This window comes from Amphiura filiformis, chromosome 10 (genome assembly GCF_039555335.1).
Source record: "Amphiura filiformis chromosome 10, Afil_fr2py, whole genome shotgun sequence".
NCBI lineage: Eukaryota > Metazoa > Echinodermata > Ophiuroidea > Amphilepidida > Amphiuridae > Amphiura > Amphiura filiformis.
In genome coordinates this window covers 3153999-3173231 of record NC_092637.1, presented here as the reverse complement: position 1 = coordinate 3173231, position 19233 = coordinate 3153999, and the positions used below count along the sequence as shown (strand labels likewise).

Below are 19233 nucleotides of genomic sequence, written 5' to 3'. Positions count from 1 at the left end.
TTACCCTATTTAGGGACCGTTCACAAACACTTGTTTAATAGGTGCCTGATGCCAAAAAAATTATCGTGAACATTATGTTCTAGCAACCTCTACTTTACAAACTTCAGCAGTTGACAGTTTGACCTTGGCTTGACAGCCAGTTTTGCCAAAGGGCATGCACGATGCATGAAATCTTACACCACTGACACACCCACTAGTTCAAGCTCTGTGATAAATATACAAGCCCACCTGGCGTCACCAATTAAGATTGGACATTGCCGGAACTACTTATTGTGTCGTGTTTGTAAAACACGATACTTGTTCAGACGGACACTAAACGCTAAGCTACCTCACAGACCGACCGGGCTCCAGCGTAACACGCACAATGCAACACTCAGTAATTTTGCTTTCGATATTATAAAAAATAATAATGTTATTATGAATTTCACAAAACTGACCGGTTCTCGCAACTTCTCGGGATGTAAAGACCCCGGGGGTAAAGACACTTTACGTCAAAAGTTTAGCTAGCTTTCAGAATGATTTTCCCAAGATTTCGGCGCTGTACCAAATTTTCAAAGCTTGACAGTTCTAACCCTTGGTAGCAATCTCTTTTTAAATAGTTTTGAAACTCAAGAAGTGTTCATAGCTAAGTCCACGTTTATTTTACATTATACATGCATGTAGATACCTAACTATGCATACACCTACTCTCAGACTCAGTCATTCACCTTTACAGAAATAGGACTCGTCTCGAGACCCTGACCTTTGCAAACTACAGCTCATTGTATCATCGCTGATGCTTGGCGACGAGAGATATGAGCTTGCTCTTCAATATACGGCTCCAATTCATTGGTCGAATACAATCGCCGATCGCTCAACGATGGAGTGTGTCAATCAGTTTAAAGCATGCCGAGCCAATGTTGATGTAGTGAGTAGTGTTGCACTATTTATAGAACTGGAGCTATTTCAAAAACATCTTTGATTTAAACATGGAAGTACTTTCTTGATTTAAAACAACACGAACTACACTTGAGAATTTAACAAAATTATTGTTTTCATGCATCGGAACTGTGATTAAAATCCGAGACTAATAATTATGTGTCCCGATAGAAATCGTGTCATGATTCTTTTTTTACTAAGTATTAAATCGTTTCTGGACTTTCTGTTCCTCTGACATTTTTTCATCTCCGTGCCGCAATTTCTTCCAAATACTAGTAGATTGTCCTGGACAAGAACAGAATACACAATGGTACCGATACACAAGCAACACATTATTTCTGGCTGATTATTTTATTATTTAACTTTTATTTTTCGGGATGATATTTTAAAAATCAAAATCAAAATATGAAAAACAGAAGATTAGGCCAAAAAAAAAGGTTTGTTTGTCCATAGAGGCTTATGAAACAGTCGGATTTTTTTAAACAAACATGTTGTAGTCTCATACAAATTAATCCTCTTTCTTTTCAAATCATAAGACTTATTTTTATGATTATCTTTATGGAATGCTAGGTATGAACAATTACAATTAGGCCACATAAAATTAATTTATACTTTGGATCTCGTCTGGAGGATTTTCATGAATTGATGAAGGAGGGAATTTTTCCTCCATCTTCTTCAATCTAAAATTAGCATGGCATTAATATTGTTTGTTAGTGTTTGTTCTAGCTTATTTTTTGAAAAAAAAATCTTAATAATTCCAGAAATTGAGGCGAGATGGGACGAGAATCAAAAAGTTAATTTTATACGGCCTATAAATAGAAGAATAAAAGTTTATTGTTTATACCTTCTGCTCAATCTCGGGCATAAATAATATAACACTACTCGAAAATCACGATACCAATAAGTAATATACACATACAAATCATGTTATTTCAATGCATCTATCATAATAGCCAGATGACTGCTCTTTGCCCAATGACCATCATACATTGACCATTTGATTTATGCTGTGTGTTTGCTCGAGCAAAATTGCAGAATTTTATTTTGTGTTTTTTATTTATTTTGCATTTTAACCAAATTTGGCTGAAAAAATTTCAAAATCGGCTATAAAAACTGCATTTTAATTTCAAACTCCCATGGGACATGAGACAAATCTTTTTTTTTTGCCTAATTAAATAATAATAAAAAAAAAACCTGTTGTACTTTTGCTTAAGTGTTAATTTTGAAAAAGTCAGAAAATGTTCAAAATATGTCAATAAATAATTTCAAATTTTTCAAGCTTTTGGTTCTTTTTTGTTTGGTCATTTAGCCACTTCCAAAAAGAAAAACAAACAAACAACTGTGACATGGCAAGTCTGTCCATCCATAGCCAGGTTTTTTTGTCACCATAGTTTTATAGTACCGCACCGGTAATCAAAATTTACTTGTTCCTCAGTTCTGATAGTGTCCTTTAAAAATTGTTCATCCGTCCATTTCAAAAGTGTTCATCAAGTTTGGTTTGCGTGTCTCTCGGTATAAAATCCTCAAAATGGTACATTGTATTTATCTATCCAGTGCATCATGGGAAAATGTCTTCTATGTGTAAATGGTAAGTCGCCAACCATTATTGAAATTGCTTCACAATATTCACAGGTTTCAAGAAATTAGTATCTAATATTGTAATGAATATGTTCCAAGTGCAAATACATGATTCACTGACATACAGTGATTTTGATCATTTCCAAATCAAGATTCCATTGTCACTCCACAATTTATTTTGCAATTTGCAAATCAGCCAAAAATTCATTCAAAATCCACAAACAATCCATTTTCTATGACATGGTGTCAATGGTAATGCCATGCTGGAAATGTGGTCCTGTGAGAAATGGAAAAATGAAAACAAAAGAAGTGTTAAAAGAAAGCTTGTTACAAGTTACAATAATTCCACAAGAATTTAAAAAAACTTAATGATCAGATACTGGAAAATTGCTGTCAGTTTTTAAATCTAGCCAAATTTCCTGACACTGAGGGGCGAACTTTTCCCCCACCTATAAAGAAAAATATTTTTGAAAGGGGGGGGGGGGGCAGGGCAAGGCCTTTTATAATATTCGCTTGGCCAATAGGCAACGTTGTTCAGTAGGCCCTATGCCCGGGGCCCTATATCCGACATGGTATCATAATTAATATCTTGTCAACCAGTCATATACGAAAGTTGGAACAATATTTTTAAAAGCATCGTCAAACTCAATTCTCCTTCAGAATGAAAATCACAGCATTGCATGTAATATTCACTTCAAAAAACTTTAATTGACCTGATATAAGCGACGACAATTATTCACGAGTGTAGGCCAATATGCGGTTCACGTGTTTACTATAGACTAGACTCGCTGAGTCTCATGGACGCCGTTCCTATGTACACCCATCGAATGTGTGTCATCATCCCTCAGATCGGCCCTCAGACACACACATACAGGCATAGAGTTCTGCAGTAGTATGTTTTGTTGACATTTTGTGCAATGTTTACATCCATGACAGTTCTAATACCATCATCAGACAACTCAAATACAAAGGATATCAATTGGCAATTTTAATGTTATGCAATCAAGTTTACAACACTATCACTCTTACAATGAGCAGAGAGTTACTGAGTCATGTAATTCAAGTGCCAATATTGATTACCTCAAGTGGCCTACTGCAAATGACCAGATATAACCTTTCTGATTTTCATCTTATTTTGCAATAACAAAACCATGTTTTCCTTGATTTTGGTATGAAATTGAGCAAATAGAATTAATTGTCATGTCAATTTGGAGTTATTAGGGGCAACTAAAACTGATATGAGGTAAGTTTTATCTGTTTGGAATCTGTATTGCCTATTCTGAAGGAATTATTGCCATGTAAACAAACCATCCCTTGGCCAATGTGGACATGGTGTACAGCTATTCAGTACACTGTTTTCCATGGGTGACTGTAGGAACCCATGGATTCGATCCATGTAGTTCCTATGTCCATCAGACTCGTATTTCCCATTTTGGATGTCAATGGGAAATACACACTTAACGATTTGCGCCGGTTAGAAACTTGAAAAAAAATCTTTAAAATTTCATCAATGCATATAAAAGTGGTACCAACCGTATTGTGCTTGCTAATTTAAGACTCGGTTGAAACAAAATTAAGGATCGAAAGCATTTTAGTGTCCAAAAGGCAAAATTATCGTCAAAGTTCTGCTGAAATCGGCACCCTTGCGAAGGGTTCAGAATTCGAATCGGGAACGAAAATATCCGATCTTTGCGATCAAAAACACAAAATTGCAACTTTAAACATACTATTGGCAAAAGACATTATTACCAAACAATACAGAATAGAAAATTTGATATCATTTTCTCAAAATATTGAAAAAATTTGCTCACTAGACATCGAAAAAGTACGCAATCCAATTCCCGTTCAAACGCGTGGGAAACTGAAAGTGCGATAATCGTGACTACTATAGACTCGTGATCATGAAAGTTGAAATATCTTGCGAAGTTCTGCGAACAAAATATCATCCACGACGTCTTAACTGTTACAATCAAAAATTTAAGTACATAAAGAATCATACTCACAGAGAAGTGTCATAATTTGAAGACAATGTTGATTTTTCTCACATTTTCCGTCCGATTTCTGTAGCTCTGTCGCGAAGAATATTATGCTCCACACACGGTTGTTGTCAGGTTGTTGTTTACAAATTACAAGTTTTCTGACGCGCATTGATATGACTTTTAACATCGCGCCGTGAATAGGCCCTATTAGTATTAATTGTGCGTTGTTGATCATGTTTCTTTTTACAAAAACAAAGAGGACAATGACACATCAATAAAAGTATTGTAATATTTGAGATTTATATTTATTATTAATTTTGTTTACTGAGAACTATTTTTTGTGCGTAGTTCTTCACTAGTATTGCAGCGATTATAGAGCATAGCGAGATGACGTCGACATAGCGGGGTGATCGACCGGTCATCGCGAGCTGTTGACCGATATTATGTACAGAGTTACTCGACTAACAGGTGCTATTGCAATAAATTACAGAAAATAGGGGAAAGAGAGGGATGATTTATTACCGACGAATGAAACTGAAACGCCGGTCTTACAGTTTTAAGAAGTAGAGGACTGCAGAACATAATGAACATTTTCCCCCCTTTTTGGACATGAAAATTATGGGTCAACCCCAAAGAAAAGCAAACTCAATTTTCAAGGGCCCCTTTTTGCAAGATAAAAAAGGAACATGTAAAGAGTATCCTTTTAAAAAATGTTTATTTTTGCTTTTCAGTGCTTTATAGTGGGAAACCGAAAAACATGGAAATCGTACAATTAATTTGTAACACGGATTTTAAATGTTGTAACACAGAGAATCGTGGCTTTATTACTAACAATTATTATTATCGTTTATTGCTATATCAGGACTAAATATGATTGATGTGCGTGTGAGGTCATATCCGATGAAACATTTGTAATAATACTCGCACTAAATCAGTTTCTCATCAGTGTGGGTGCTGATGTGTTTTTAAGATCACCTTTCTTTGCAAAGCATTTCTCACAATGCTCAACACTGATGGGGTTTCTCTTTGGTGTGGATTGTGATGTGTCTTTTAAGATCCCCATTCTGTATAAAACATTTCTGACAATATTCACACTGATAGGGTTTCTCTGTGGTGGGTTGTTCTTACATGTTCTTTGAGAAGGTTGCTTCGTGCAAAACATTTGTGGCAGTACTCACACTGATGGGGTTTCTCTTTGGTGTGAGTTCTGATGTGTGATTTGAGACTTGCATTCTGTGTAAAACATTTCTTACAATAATCACACTGATAGGGTTTCTCCTTGGTGTGCGTTCTCGTGTGTTCTTGGAGATGGCTGCTGCGTGCAAAACCTTTCTTACAATACTCACACTGATACGGTTTCTCTTTGGTGTGAGTCCTGATGTGCATTTTGAGATTGGACTTATGTCCAAAGCATTTCTGACAATACTCACACCGATAGGGTTTCTCTTTGGTGTGTGTTCTGATGTGTTGTTTGAGATGGCTACTATGTGCGAAACGTTTTTGACAATACTCGCACTGATAGGGTTTCTTTTTTGTATGAATTCTGATGTGTCTTGTGAGATCTATATTCTGTGCAAAACATTTCTTACAATACTCACACTGATAGGGTTTCTCCTTGGTGTGAGTTCTCGTGTGTTCTTGGAGATGGTTGCTGCGTGCAAAACATTTCTGACAATGCTCACACTGATAAGGTTTCTCTTTGGTGTGAGTTCTGGTGTGTCTTTTAAGATCACTATTCAGTGTAAAACATTTCTGACAATGCTCACACTGATAGGGTTTCTCTTTGGTGTGGATTCTGGCGTGTTTTTTAAGATCCCCATTCTGTATAAAACATTTGTGGCAGTACTCACACTGATAGGGTTTCTCTTTGGTGTGAGTTCTGATGTGTGATTTGAGACTTGCATTCTGTGTAAAACATTTCTTACAATAATCACACTGATAGGGTTTCTCCTTGGTGTGCGTTCTCGTGTGTTCTTGGAGATGGCTGCTGCGTGCAAAACCTTTCTTACAATACTCACACTGATACGGTTTCTCTTTGGTGTGAGTCCTGATGTGCATTTTGAGATTGGACTTATGTCCAAAGCATTTCTGACAATACTCACACCGATAGGGTTTCTCTTTGGTGTGTGTTCTGATGTGTTGTTTGAGATGGCTACTATGTGCGAAACGTTTTTTACAATACTCACACTGATAGGGTTTCTTTTTGGTATGAATTCTGATGTGTCTTGTGAGATCTATATTCTGTGCAAAACATTTCTTACAATACTCACACTGATAGGGTTTCTCTTTGGTGTGAGTTCTCGTGTGTTCTTGGAGATGGTTGCTGCGTGCAAAACATTTCTGACAATGCTCACACTGATAAGGTTTCTCTTTGGTGTGAGTTCTGGTGTGTCTTTTAAGACCACTATTCAGTGTAAAACATTTCTGACAATGCTCACACTGATAGGGTTTCTCTTTGGTGTGGATTCTGGCGTGTTTTTTAAGATCCCCATTCTGTATAAAACATTTGTGGCAGTACTCACACTGATAGGGTTTCTCTTTGGTGTGAGTTCTGATGTGTGATTTAAGACTTGCATTCTGTGTAAAACATTTCTTACAATAATCACATTGATAGGGTTTCTCCTTGGTGTGCGTTCTCGTGTGTACTTGGAGATGGTTGCTGCGTGCAAAACTTTTCTTACAATACTCACACTGATACGGTTTCTCTTTGGTGTGTGTTCTGATGTGTTCTTGGAGATGGCTGCTACGTGCAAAACATTTCTGACAATACTCACACTGATAGGGTTTCTCTTTGGTGTGTGTTCTGATGTGCACTTTGAGATTCCCCCTATATGCAAAATACCTCTGACAATACTTACACTGATAGGGTTTCTCTATGGTGTGAGTTCTAATGTGTACTTTGAGATTCCCCCTTTGTGCAAAAGATTTCTGACAATACTCACACTGATAGGGTTTTTCTCCGGTGTGAGTTCTGATATGTACTTTGAGATACAACCTCTGTGCAAAGCATTTCTTGCAAAACTTACACTGAAAGGGTTTATGGTTCCATATCTTACTGTGGTTGCTCAAATGTCCATGTAGCTCACCTTTCTTTGCAAAGCATTTCTCACACTGCTCACACTGATGGGGTTTCTCTTTGGTGTAGGTTCTGGCATGTGCTGTCAGATGGTTGCTACGTCGTGTAAAACATTTCTGCCAGTACTCGTACTGAAAGCGGTTCTCTTTGGCGTTCAAGCTGTTTTTATGGCACCATAGCTTAATACTGTGGTTACGGTTTTTACACCGATATAAAGACCGTACATATTTTATCAAATGTCTGTTTACATGCCTTTTCAATTTGTCAAAAGAATAATGTTTGACCCTGCAAAAGGTACAAGAAAATGGTCGCAAAAGTTTCATTTTCATGTATTTAGAAAGAACACTTTAACGATGAACCCAAAGATGTAGACCTAGTTACCGTTGATGTCCTTCAGTGGAGCAGCATGCAATACAAGATCAAAATCCTCACTGATTCTGTATTAGACCTGCAGGTTATTTTGTTATTTTCCAACTGCCGATATATTACGCAATCAAAATATCTGAAATAATAATCAAAGTTTGATAACATTTTCAAAACACATGTTATTTTTCCACCATGGTGGGATAATTCTGAATTGACACTTAATTTGGGTGTAGGCCTACTTTGTCTTGGGTCCAATCTCTATCATGGAAAGTTTGCTATATCTTTCTAAATATATGATTGTTTGTTCTAGATTTGGGTTTTAGCGTTTCAATTGAAAGAACTAATGTTTATATTGCAACATTTCGAAAACACAAACCAAAACTGGGTGCTATGATGTACAAGATTGGGCTACGAGTATGCATTTTACCAAGTTAGCAATAGGTACTTCATTTTGCACATGCATGACTTTCTTTATTATACTCAAAATCGTAAAACACTTTAAATTTAAGTGCTCTGTGACATTCACATCAAGAGAACTATACCCATATCAAAATATAATAGGTATCGGGATAGTATCTGATACTAATACCGGAATAGTACCCGCTACCTAGTGGGATATTAGTGTCGGTATAGTATCCGGATATGTTTCACATGCAAATTTTTTGCCCATATATGGACATATACTATCGGGATAGTATCCGATACTGTTACTGGGAGACACTGACAAATAGTATCGGAATAGTGCCCGATACTAGTATCGGGATAGTACCTGATACTAGTATCGGGATAGTATCTGATACTATTTGTTTCGCATGTAAATTGTTTTGCCCAAATATGGTCATAGAAATATGTCCAGAGATTTACATGGTATACGGACAAGGTCACTGGAAAATTTCAAATGATTATAGTTGTACATACATTAAATGTGAAATGTGTAGCAATTGATTATTGCACATACATGCAGCATTGAAATTTGTGGCAAAAAGCAATTGAAAATGTACCTTATGAATGCTCAATTGCATGCTAAAAACGTATAATATACACATTCACATTTATTGCATGCATTGAGCACCATTTTGTCTTGGGTGCATAATTCAACATACTCCGTGGTTTGATATAGCCTACATTGTACGATGTTCTTAAGCTTATACTAAATTTAGATAAAATATTATAAAGTTCTGTTCAAAAACTGTCACCCAATACAACCATACCTGTATTGTGAAGCCCAGAAATAGAACACACGTACTGTACAATATAATTCCTTGTACAACAGTATATATTATCCTTTGAATCAGAGGAACTCATTCCTTGACTGTATAGCAATTTGGCTCCAAGCCGATATGGCAGTTATTCTAATTAGTCATGTGACATGGATTGGCGCCAGCTGAAAGCGGGTACTATTCCGATACTATAGTATCAGATACTATTATCGGAATAGTATCGGAATAGTACCACTATACCGATACTAAGTATCCAACTAGTATCTGCTAGCAGATACTTTCGGATAGCTCCAGAATACCTACCGGATACTATCCCGTATAGTAGCCGGAACTATACCGATACCTTTTCTTATTGCTATGGGTAGCCTTTCAAAGTTCTATGGTGGATTTGGGGGGGCACTCCAACTTTGGAGGTGGCGTATGTAGGGCTGTTAAGACCCCTTTTTCAGCATCGCTGTCACCCAAATACCCCATATTTTTTACGAACACATGCTCTGTCACCCGAAGACCCCCTATTTTTCCATTTGATCTGTCACCCAAAGAACTTTACAAGTTCAATTTGAACAGCAACTTATATTTATCACTGATTTTGTTACTTATTTTGAAAAAACAATGAAATTTGAAGCCATTTAGAACTAGAAATTCGCTTTTCGAGGTTTTTGTGGCGCTGTTTTGGCTCTCATCCAAAGATTCCATTTAAAAAAAGGTCATGTTCTCACCCAATGACCCCATATTTTTTACATTTTGCTCTCACCGAATGCCAAAAATCATGCTCTGCACCCAATGACCCCATATTTTTCACATTTTGCTCTCACGAGTGCCCCTTAGTGCAAAAGTGCCAGCCCTACACCTATATCCATTTCATATTGAATTGCCCCCCCCCCCGGGGGTGGATTCCGAAAATAGGCAAATATTCAACATTTTGACCATTCCTGCTTACTCTTCTAAATTTGCATTGAATTCCAATTCTCTATAGTTTTTGACCGTCTTTCTAATAAAATTCGGTTTTAAATGCGAGTAAATTACGTTTCATAAGGGTGGTGCAATAATTATGTGTACCCCGGGGTGAATTCTCAAAATGGTCTGCCAAAATCGCTTGCCCCCTTTGGCCGTGCCAAAAACCTTTACCCCCCCCTTTCGACGTGCCAAAAACCTTTGCCCCCCTTTGACGTGCCAAAAATCTTTGCCCCCCCTTACACATGCAAGATTTTGGGGAACCCTGAATTTAAAACCTTAAATTGTCTTAACATATAATGCGAGCGCAGCGAGCAGGAAATTTTGCATATTTGAACGTGTTCGTAACGTTTTCCTATGCCTTTTTAGGGCGTAATATAGAAACGGTGCCCAAAATATCTATGCCAAAAATTGCTTGCCCCCCCCCTTTCGACCTGCCAAAAATCGCTTGCCCCCCCCTTTCGACCTGCCAAAAAATGCTTGCCCCCCCTTTTGGCCTGCCAAAAATCTTTGCCCCCCTATAATTCACCCCCGGGGTACACATAATTATTGCACCACCCCTAATTGCAAGGGTCTACTGTTAATGATTTTACAACAATCACCCCCCCCCGCCCCCTACAAAACCAAGATTTGGCAGCTTTAAAAGGCATGCACCGATTTGTCACCGACCTTAAGCCCAAATTGCTTCAAATCCAAGAAATCGCATTTTCACAAATTGTGGCAATTTCTTCAACTTTGAAGGCCTCTGAGGGAATAATCTTAGCGCGACTTGCATTTAAAACTCATTAAATATATTTACTAACATAAAAAACTATCTATTTAAATCGAAAAACTGCAATTAAAGCCGACTTCAATTTTGGCTGAATCTCTGAAAAGCACAGTTTACTCCGAGGCCCTTCGAAGGGCGCACACCACTAAATAATCGCCCCATTGAAATACGTGTAGAAACGCCAGTTTTCTTTGCTCGTTTTGAGGCCTTTTCGCATCATGCAGTTATTGTTAACTACATGTATGCACACAACACAGGGGCACTCACAATAGGCAATTGAACCCTACTGGTAGCGCTGTGTTGTAGCTATAGGGGATGAACTAGTTATAAGCATCGATCAAATCTTTGCCCCCCTTTCGACGTGCCAAAAACCTTTGCCCCCCCCCTTTTGACGTGCCAAAAATCTTTGCCCCCCCTTACACATGCAAGATTTTTGGATATTTGAATGTGTTCCAAACGTTTATTTACGGTCCGTTGCTGCGTTGCTATACGCGGATTACGCACAGGTCGTGGTAACTTCCCGACGCGCTAATGGTAGCAAAACTTCCAGTTTCATCTACTTAGACGGAAAATATCACATCTCTTGAGTTTGATTCGGCCTAACTTTTGAATTCGGCCTAACTTTCGGATGATTATACTGTTTCATTTTAATCATTCGGGCCTAATAGCAACTTCCCGACGCGTTAATGGTAACAAAACTTCCAGTTTCAGGAGTATTTTGGAGGTTTGAAACAAATTAATGGCTGAGACAAAGGTGGTTTTAAGGTAGGCCTAAGTTGATTCGGCCTAACTTTTGAATTAGGCCTAACTTTTGGATGATTATACTGTTTCATTTATTTTACTCATTCGCTGAGACAAAGGTGGTTTTAAGGTAGGCCTAAGTTGATTCGGCCTAACTTTTGAATTAGGCCTAACTTTCGGATGATTATACTGTTTCATTTATTTTAATCATTCGGCCTAACTTTTGAATTGGGCTAACTTTCGGATGATTTTACTGTTTCATTTTAATCACATCTCTAAAAATGTTAATTTCTGAAGATTTTACTCTTTAATGATTTCGGAAGATTTTACTGTTTAATAATTTCGGAAGATTTTACTGTTTCATTTTAATCACATCTCTAAGACGGAAAATAAAGAAGGACTTTTAATCATAGGGCCTGCACTTTGGCTCGACATTTGAAAGGGGCGTGAATTCATTTTTGGATACGCCCCTATTATAATTAGGTAATACTCGACTCACACACATTCCATATATGTATATACATGTACCACATGTAGTCAATCTGTCTGCTTTATCTGTATTGTGCCGTTCTTAAGCAAATACGGTAGTTAAACACGATTTCATCAAACATTATAACAATAGCTCTTTTACAGTGTGCAATCATCCCGGGCAATAATTGGGCAATAATAGAGGATGTGCGTGAAATTATTGATTGGCTCCATACAAAGGAATTGAACCGGTGTCCTTCACCGTAATCATGGCACAATGCAGTGCATTCAATCAAACGTTGTCGTCAATTTGTTATGTGTGTGAGACGAGCTGTCGCGGTAGATTGCAATAGCTTGTAATCATGCTTTTGTTGAATGAATTTGAGTACTCCGCCATATTTACGGTATGATGCGTCATAATCTAGGTGATTATTTGCATTGGATGTTTTGAATACGCTGGCGAGGTTGTGTAATAATCGGATTAATGCTATAACAGTAGGTGAATACAAGTTTTGAATATATCGCGTTGCAAAACCTCATTCAGTGATCCCAGCGAAAGTGAAAAAAAAATCAAATTGTTACTTTTATAAAAAAATTTTAATGAAAAAAATTGGCACAAAACCCAAGAAAAGGCAGTATTGACGAAGTTGAAGCCCCATTCAAATACATGTAGCTAATTTATATATATACTGTCAGTATATAAATTACAGATTCACGTAAATGCATTATTTTTGTCTTAAATAGGCCTACACGGCTTAGGGCTGAACCACTAGCAGAAGACACCAAGTTGATGTTTTATGACCTTTGACATTCTTTTGTGGCGAGTGACATGGTCAGTTCAATTCACGCCGAGTGTCCTTGACAGGTTTAACTCTGCTTCGGTGGTCATGAAAGAATTCAAAAGATAACCTCTGCCCCAACAATCCCAAGCAATTCGTCAAATGAAGATAGTCATATAATGACCAAAAGATTATTACTGACTATATCATTGAAGACTGAGTTCCGCAGTCTTGTACAAAATCTGAATTTTGATGATTTTTACGATCGTCCGGATGAAAAAAAATCACTGAATGGGCCGTTAGTTCCCTCCTCTCCTTACATTGGCAATATGGATAAAAGAAAAATAAAGAAAAAAAGAAAGAAAACAAGAAAAAAAAAAAAAAGACAAAGAAAAGAAACAATAAAAGAAAAACAAATATGAAAAGTTCGAACAATATTTGGTTTATAAAATTAATGTGACCGTGATGAGGCTCGAACTTACCACCTTCCGATTTAAAGTTCGAAGCGCTAGTGTACCAAATTCTGATGCCTTACCAAGTGAGCTGTGCTCCTGAGATACGAAATAAAAATAAAATAATACACTGTAGGGGGGCCTATACCTGCTTGTGTCGGTAATTGATTTGCTCAAATTCCATAATGGTACAGTGCAACAGAGCAAAAATGCCCAAAATTTAAAAGCTATATAATTTATGACCACTATACACTACACATAAAAATACTAATACAAGGGAATTTCAACGTAAGAATCCAAACAATTAAGTACCAACATGCACAGCTTTGTCCTTATATCACATTTGGGTTTTTAACAAAATGTTATAAAACCTCTACTGTGATTGGCAGCTGCACAAGGCATCTCTTTGATAGCTGATCATGGCCATCCATTCAGGTTCCTCTATAGTATTTTACTGACCATGGAAATGTACTGACACCGTGCGAGCACATGTCAAAATCGATATAATGTATTGTCCATATAGACGCGCATTTATCATATTTATTGTCGGATTAACAACAAATGAGCGCTATTAATACACATTAATGTTTTTAGGCAAATCAAATTCCAAAATATGGTACGTTTTCTGCTTTTGCTTGTCACGTGGTAGGCCTATATTGAAGTTGCGATTATATCTTCAAATACGTTTCATAAAAGATTCCATCAAGACAAGTGGCCGAGTGGTCTAAGGCGCTAGGCTCATAGAGAGCATCTCCAAAGCGGCGTGGTGCGCCGTGAGTTCGAACCCGCCTCTGCCAAACTTTAAAAGAAGTAAAATTAAAATTTAACTTTTTAAATTTCATATTGGGGAAATGTGACTGGGAGAATTTATGTATGGCGTGGAGTGGTGTGCTCTAGGACCTGGTCACTCCATAATGCTACAGGGAGCACAGTACTTTGACAATGGAGTGAAAGACTATTATTATTGATTAGGCGCGGATTTTAAAAGTACAGCTCCTATGCGTGTATAGCAAAAAATTGGAATAGAATGTTTGGAATCATGTAACTAAAGTACTAAATGCATTCTGCAAAATGCGCTCTGACCAATTTATAAAGCATTTCATTAGCTTAAATTTGACATATTGTTTGACATATTTGGAATTATGGTAAATCATTAAATAAAATATTTATTAATTAATCAATTATGTCAATTAATTAAAAATTAATGCAAATATGCATATTTTCTCTGACAGAATTGTAGGATTTGACAAGAGCCATCTTTCTTGTAAGTTTGATTCTTATAACATACCGGTATCGTATTGCGTCCCGTTATAGTTGCAGAAAAAAAATACGCGTGCAGGACACACATACGCACACACACCCACACACCCAGAGGATCGTACCGTTTTACAATCGTATAACATTCATTGGCGCTAGTAGTAGTAAATTTCAATTTTCTTTGCTTTACCTCACTTGTTCTGCTGAAAATTAAAAGGGGACATATCTGACAGTAAAAGCTTACATTTTATGGAAATTATGTTTAACTATTTGCTTAAACAGCACAAAACAGATAAAGCAGACAAATTTACTATACATAGGCCTATACATGTATGGTATCTGTATGCCAGGGACTGTTTAAGAATATAACATTAGATTTATGATATTTACTTCGAGGACTGTTATTTATCAAAATGTGAAAATATCAAATTTTAATAATTTGTCATAAAATTTGTATTATATCGTGAATTTCAAACAATGAAATTTATTTGATATCAGAAAGACATTCTTCGTATTCAGAATGCAATTCGATATGTCTGATGTGCTCTCATGTCCCACAAAAAATACTATCGAAACGCTCAAAACAGATCCCTTAATTTGGTTAATTTTCTTTTCTTGTTTTCTTTATTTTTTCTTTATTTTTCTTTGATTTATATTGCCAGGGTAAGGAGAGGAGGGAACTAAAGGCCCATTCAGTGATTTTTTGATTTTTTTTCATCCCGACGATCGTAAAAATCATCAAAATTCAGATTTTGGATACTAGACTGCGGAACTCAGTCTTCAATGATAGTCAGTAATTTTATATTTTGGACATTATTATGACTATCATTTGAGGACTGAGTTCTTATGATCCGAGGAGCAGTTTCAGACAATTGCTTGGGATTATTGGGGCAGAGGTTATCTTTTGAATTCTTTCATGACCACTGAAGCATAGTCAAACCTGTCAAGGACACTCGGCGTGAATTGAAAGACCATGTCACTCGCCACAAAAGAATGTCAAAGGTCATAAAACACCACTTTGTGTCTTCTGCTATCTAAAGGCCTATGGCTGATTTTGTACCTTTCGTCATTGTCATAGATGTGCTAACATAGCTTGCTAGTGCAGTGGTTCAGCCGAAAGCCGTAAAAAAAAAAAAAAAAATAATGCATTTACGTGAGTCTGTAATTTATATACCGGTACTGACAGTATATAAATTAGCTACATGTATTTGAATGGGGCTTCAACTTCGTCAATACTGTCGTTTTCCTGTTTTGTTTTTTGCCATTTGTTTTCATTAAAAAATTTATAAACGTAACAATTTGATTTTTTTTTTTCACTTTCGCTGGGATCACTGAATGGGACTTTATAGCGCGGATTATTCAAAACTTGTTTTTACCTACTGCTATATAGTATTAATCCGATTATTACATAACTTTGCCAGCGTATTCAAGACATAGGTTATGTAGGGATAAACTGTACATGGGTATATAGGCCCTGCATGCTTTTATCGATTGGCTCCAAACAAAGGATTTGAACCGGTCAATCAAATGTTGTCAGTGTGCGAGACGAACGATGTATAAATCTGGAGGTCACATCATCACTTATCATGCTTATTGTAAAAAGTTTGTCCAATGCATATACTGTGTGTATTGTTCCCGGGTATTGTCAATACAGTCAAGCAAACAGGTATTATATTTTGAAAAGGCCGCTATAGTATATTCACAGGGGTGTCTTGAATGGCCAATCATATGGAACATAATCAAATTGCAGTGACTGCTTCCTTTGTTACCACATGTCAGTCATCTTGTGATTATTGGACCATGTAAACCTGCAAAAAACGAGCCAAAGTGCAGGCCCTATGAACCAGAGCGACATAAAAAGTAGAAACATTATAGTCCCAGGAGACTCATATTAATAGTAAAATAGCCATAAGGGCATAAAAAGTAGAAACATTATGACGGAAATATGTTTTGCCGACGGCAGTTGTGATGTGTTGACCCAATTTTTTTTTGCATGGTAAAGTGAAGAGCAAAAAAAAAAAAAAAAGGATTATAGGCGGTACCATCCTAAAAACACACAATTTTTTGGAAAAATTCAATCACAATTTTTCGTCATTTTTTTACAATTCTCCCCTTTTTTCTGTCACCATTGGGTAAAAAATAGTCAATTGTTAACCCAATTTTCTTTTCACCAACGCCTTCCGTCTACCTGGGCCGTCTACCAACGGCCAAACGTGAACCGACGGCCATCGATACGAGCAGGGGGGGGAGGGCACCGGCCCCTGCCCCCTGGCTACGCAACTGCCGTATATTTCTTTTTGACATTGGGGGGGATAGGGATGAAAAACATTTCTTGGAAGTAGGCATATTAATAGTGAATCCGGCACCTTTTGGCAACATTAACGATGGCGTAGGTTTCTTTTGACATGGGGGATGGGGTCCGTTTAAATCAATTTCTTGAAATAGGCCTACAGTGAATCCAGCACCTTATGGCGACAGAAATGGTGAATTATATATGGTGCAAAAGTGGAACAAATTCGCACGACGAAAACCGCAACAATTGCCACTGTTTCAGTTTCAGTTTTCAGTTTAGATTTTATTTGTACATATAGGCCCTTGGCCCTTTGCACTACAAATATAATAATTACATATGAGGAAGACATATAAATAACATGAAGAAATAATTACATAAATTCAATCATTTCACGAAGTTTCATAGCGTGAAAAACAAATAATGAGAGACCACTGATGTCAGATGGTGTATCTGAGCTCATGAGAGAAATGAATTTTGGGGGACTCGGTTCCGATCCATACCTGAATGGGAGATATTTTTGACGAATCTTATCAAACAAGTATTCCTGAAAAAAATTGGTGTCAGTTCCAATTTACAATGTAATTATTATTTGAATGTAATGTTAAAGAGAAGTTTTGCACTGTAGCGCTGACAAGAACATGAGTGGTAGTTCATATATCATTAAATAGGCCCACATGTTTTGGCGCAACGTCAGCCTTCTATTCTTCAAATCTTTTCAGAGGGCGCACCACCAAATCACTCCCATAGACATTCTCGTTTGTCTGGGATCACTCCACGATTTATGTACCAGTGAAATTCGGTTAAAATAGTCCACCGCTTATTTGAGCTTGTTGCGGCTTTATTTTCTAAGATAATTGTCAAAATTCGCCCGTTTTCAGCTCATTTGCTTCTGGCAAGTGTCTACATGAAGGAATCTGAGAAAAAATCCCAATATTTTATTTCAGAGGTGAAGTTCTGGCGCAAATTCGAACAACGTCCGGTTTCAAAAATGAGTGATTTTTTAGGGATAAATTTGAAATGGAGCCTTGATCTTTGGTTCGAGTTGTATTTTTTCCTGAATGTATTTTATGCTTTCTCTCCCCACCAGCTCCAAGTACAGATAAAATACAAAAAGCTGAAAAAGGAAAAAAAAAAAAAAAAGATGTGGACACCGTCGGCTTCCCCCGTGTATTATTCGCCGGTGCCATTATCACGTGACTGTAGAAAAATGCTGCTGCCACCAGATATAGGCTAATTAAAACAAGGTATTACTATCAAGACTTATGTTTGAAAGCTGTCCTCAGATCGATGCGTGAAGTTTCCAGTCCATCACACTACGTGCTCTATATTAGTCCATGTCGATATTATCAAGACAGAGATTGCGTCTGATGACGTCATCTGTCAAAGTTGTTGATGATGACCCGGCGGTAACGGCGCCTATTTTAAGCTTATTGTTAATTTTGCACCTTCAAACCGTACAAACCATCTCAAAAGTTAGGTCTTTATAGTAGGAAACTTTCTTTAGCGGGGGCACCATGTCAACAATGCCTAGAAAAGTTGCTTTTTGCCTTGTAAAAGTACGTAATTTTTCGGCATTTCCTGGTATCAGGTCGATTCGGCCCAAAACAATTCGTCCACAGTTGACTTGGCCATATGCCAATTCATGCATTGGCCCCAAGCTAAGTCAGCCACAAACCAATTCGATATTGACCAAAAGGGATAAACGATTTAATATGTTAATGAATATATGTGACCGTCCATCACGAAACAGCTGTAAAGTCGGCTGGCGGTCAATTTTGTTTTATTTCGTGTTTAGAAAATATATCATAAGCTTTAAAATGAAAAATCATTTGACTCCATACGATACCCAGAAGTAAAAAACAAGGGGGTTAAGTGCACAACGTACAAAAAAGTGACTATATCTCATTAACCGATGATCCTACAGATATGCGACCACTGACTTTTCTGTTCCTTTTTGACATATGGCACGACTCTCTAAGATATTTGGTTAAAAATTTTAAAAGTGACTATATCTTATTGACCAATGATCCTACAGATATGCGACCACTGACTTTTTTTGTTCCTTAAGGGAAAAGTTTGACATATCTCACGACTCTGTAGGAAATGATGTACATCATCATCATCATACATCATCATTTTATTTTCATACAAATCGGCCCCGGAAATCGACATACAAAATATATATAAAAGACACAACATTTGAATGAGGAGATGCTCAAAAGGCCCGAAGCGAGCACCCCCTTACACTGCCTTAAGTTTTTTTTTTTTGTCTTTCAATGTTTATTAGATTTTTATTATGAGAAGAACAATTATCAACAAATTACAATAATCACAAAAAGATTAAAAAAACAACAGCAGACAACAAATTTTAACACATGAAAGT

General features: G+C 37.0%; 1 protein-coding gene and 1 long non-coding RNA gene across 2 annotated transcripts; both read right to left on the bottom strand.

Moving 5' to 3' along the window:
• Positions 1–1823: 1823 nt before the first annotated feature.
• On the bottom strand, positions 1824–5052 carry LOC140162425 (uncharacterized). Its single transcript, XR_011860272.1, has 2 exons — positions 4500–5052; positions 1824–2773 (listed from the first exon to the last, which is right to left on the bottom strand). It is a non-coding gene; the product is annotated as an uncharacterized lncRNA (long non-coding RNA).
• Positions 5053–5353: 301 nt separating this feature from the next.
• Positions 5354–10885, bottom strand: LOC140162423 (uncharacterized). The gene is made up of 2 exons (XM_072185654.1): positions 10761–10885; positions 5354–8053 (listed from the first exon to the last, which is right to left on the bottom strand). The coding sequence occupies exon 2, from the start codon at positions 7878–7880 to the stop codon at positions 5565–5567; it is 2316 nt and encodes a 771-aa protein (XP_072041755.1). The 5' UTR covers positions 7881–8053; positions 10761–10885; the 3' UTR covers positions 5354–5564.
• Positions 10886–19233: the final 8348 nt, after the last annotated feature.

Bases quoted from the DNA above. Each gene is read 5' to 3' on its own strand.
- LOC140162423 (XM_072185654.1), bottom strand. From the start codon at position 7,880: ATGAAAATGAAACTTTTGCGACCATTTTCTTGTACCTTTTGCAGGGTC.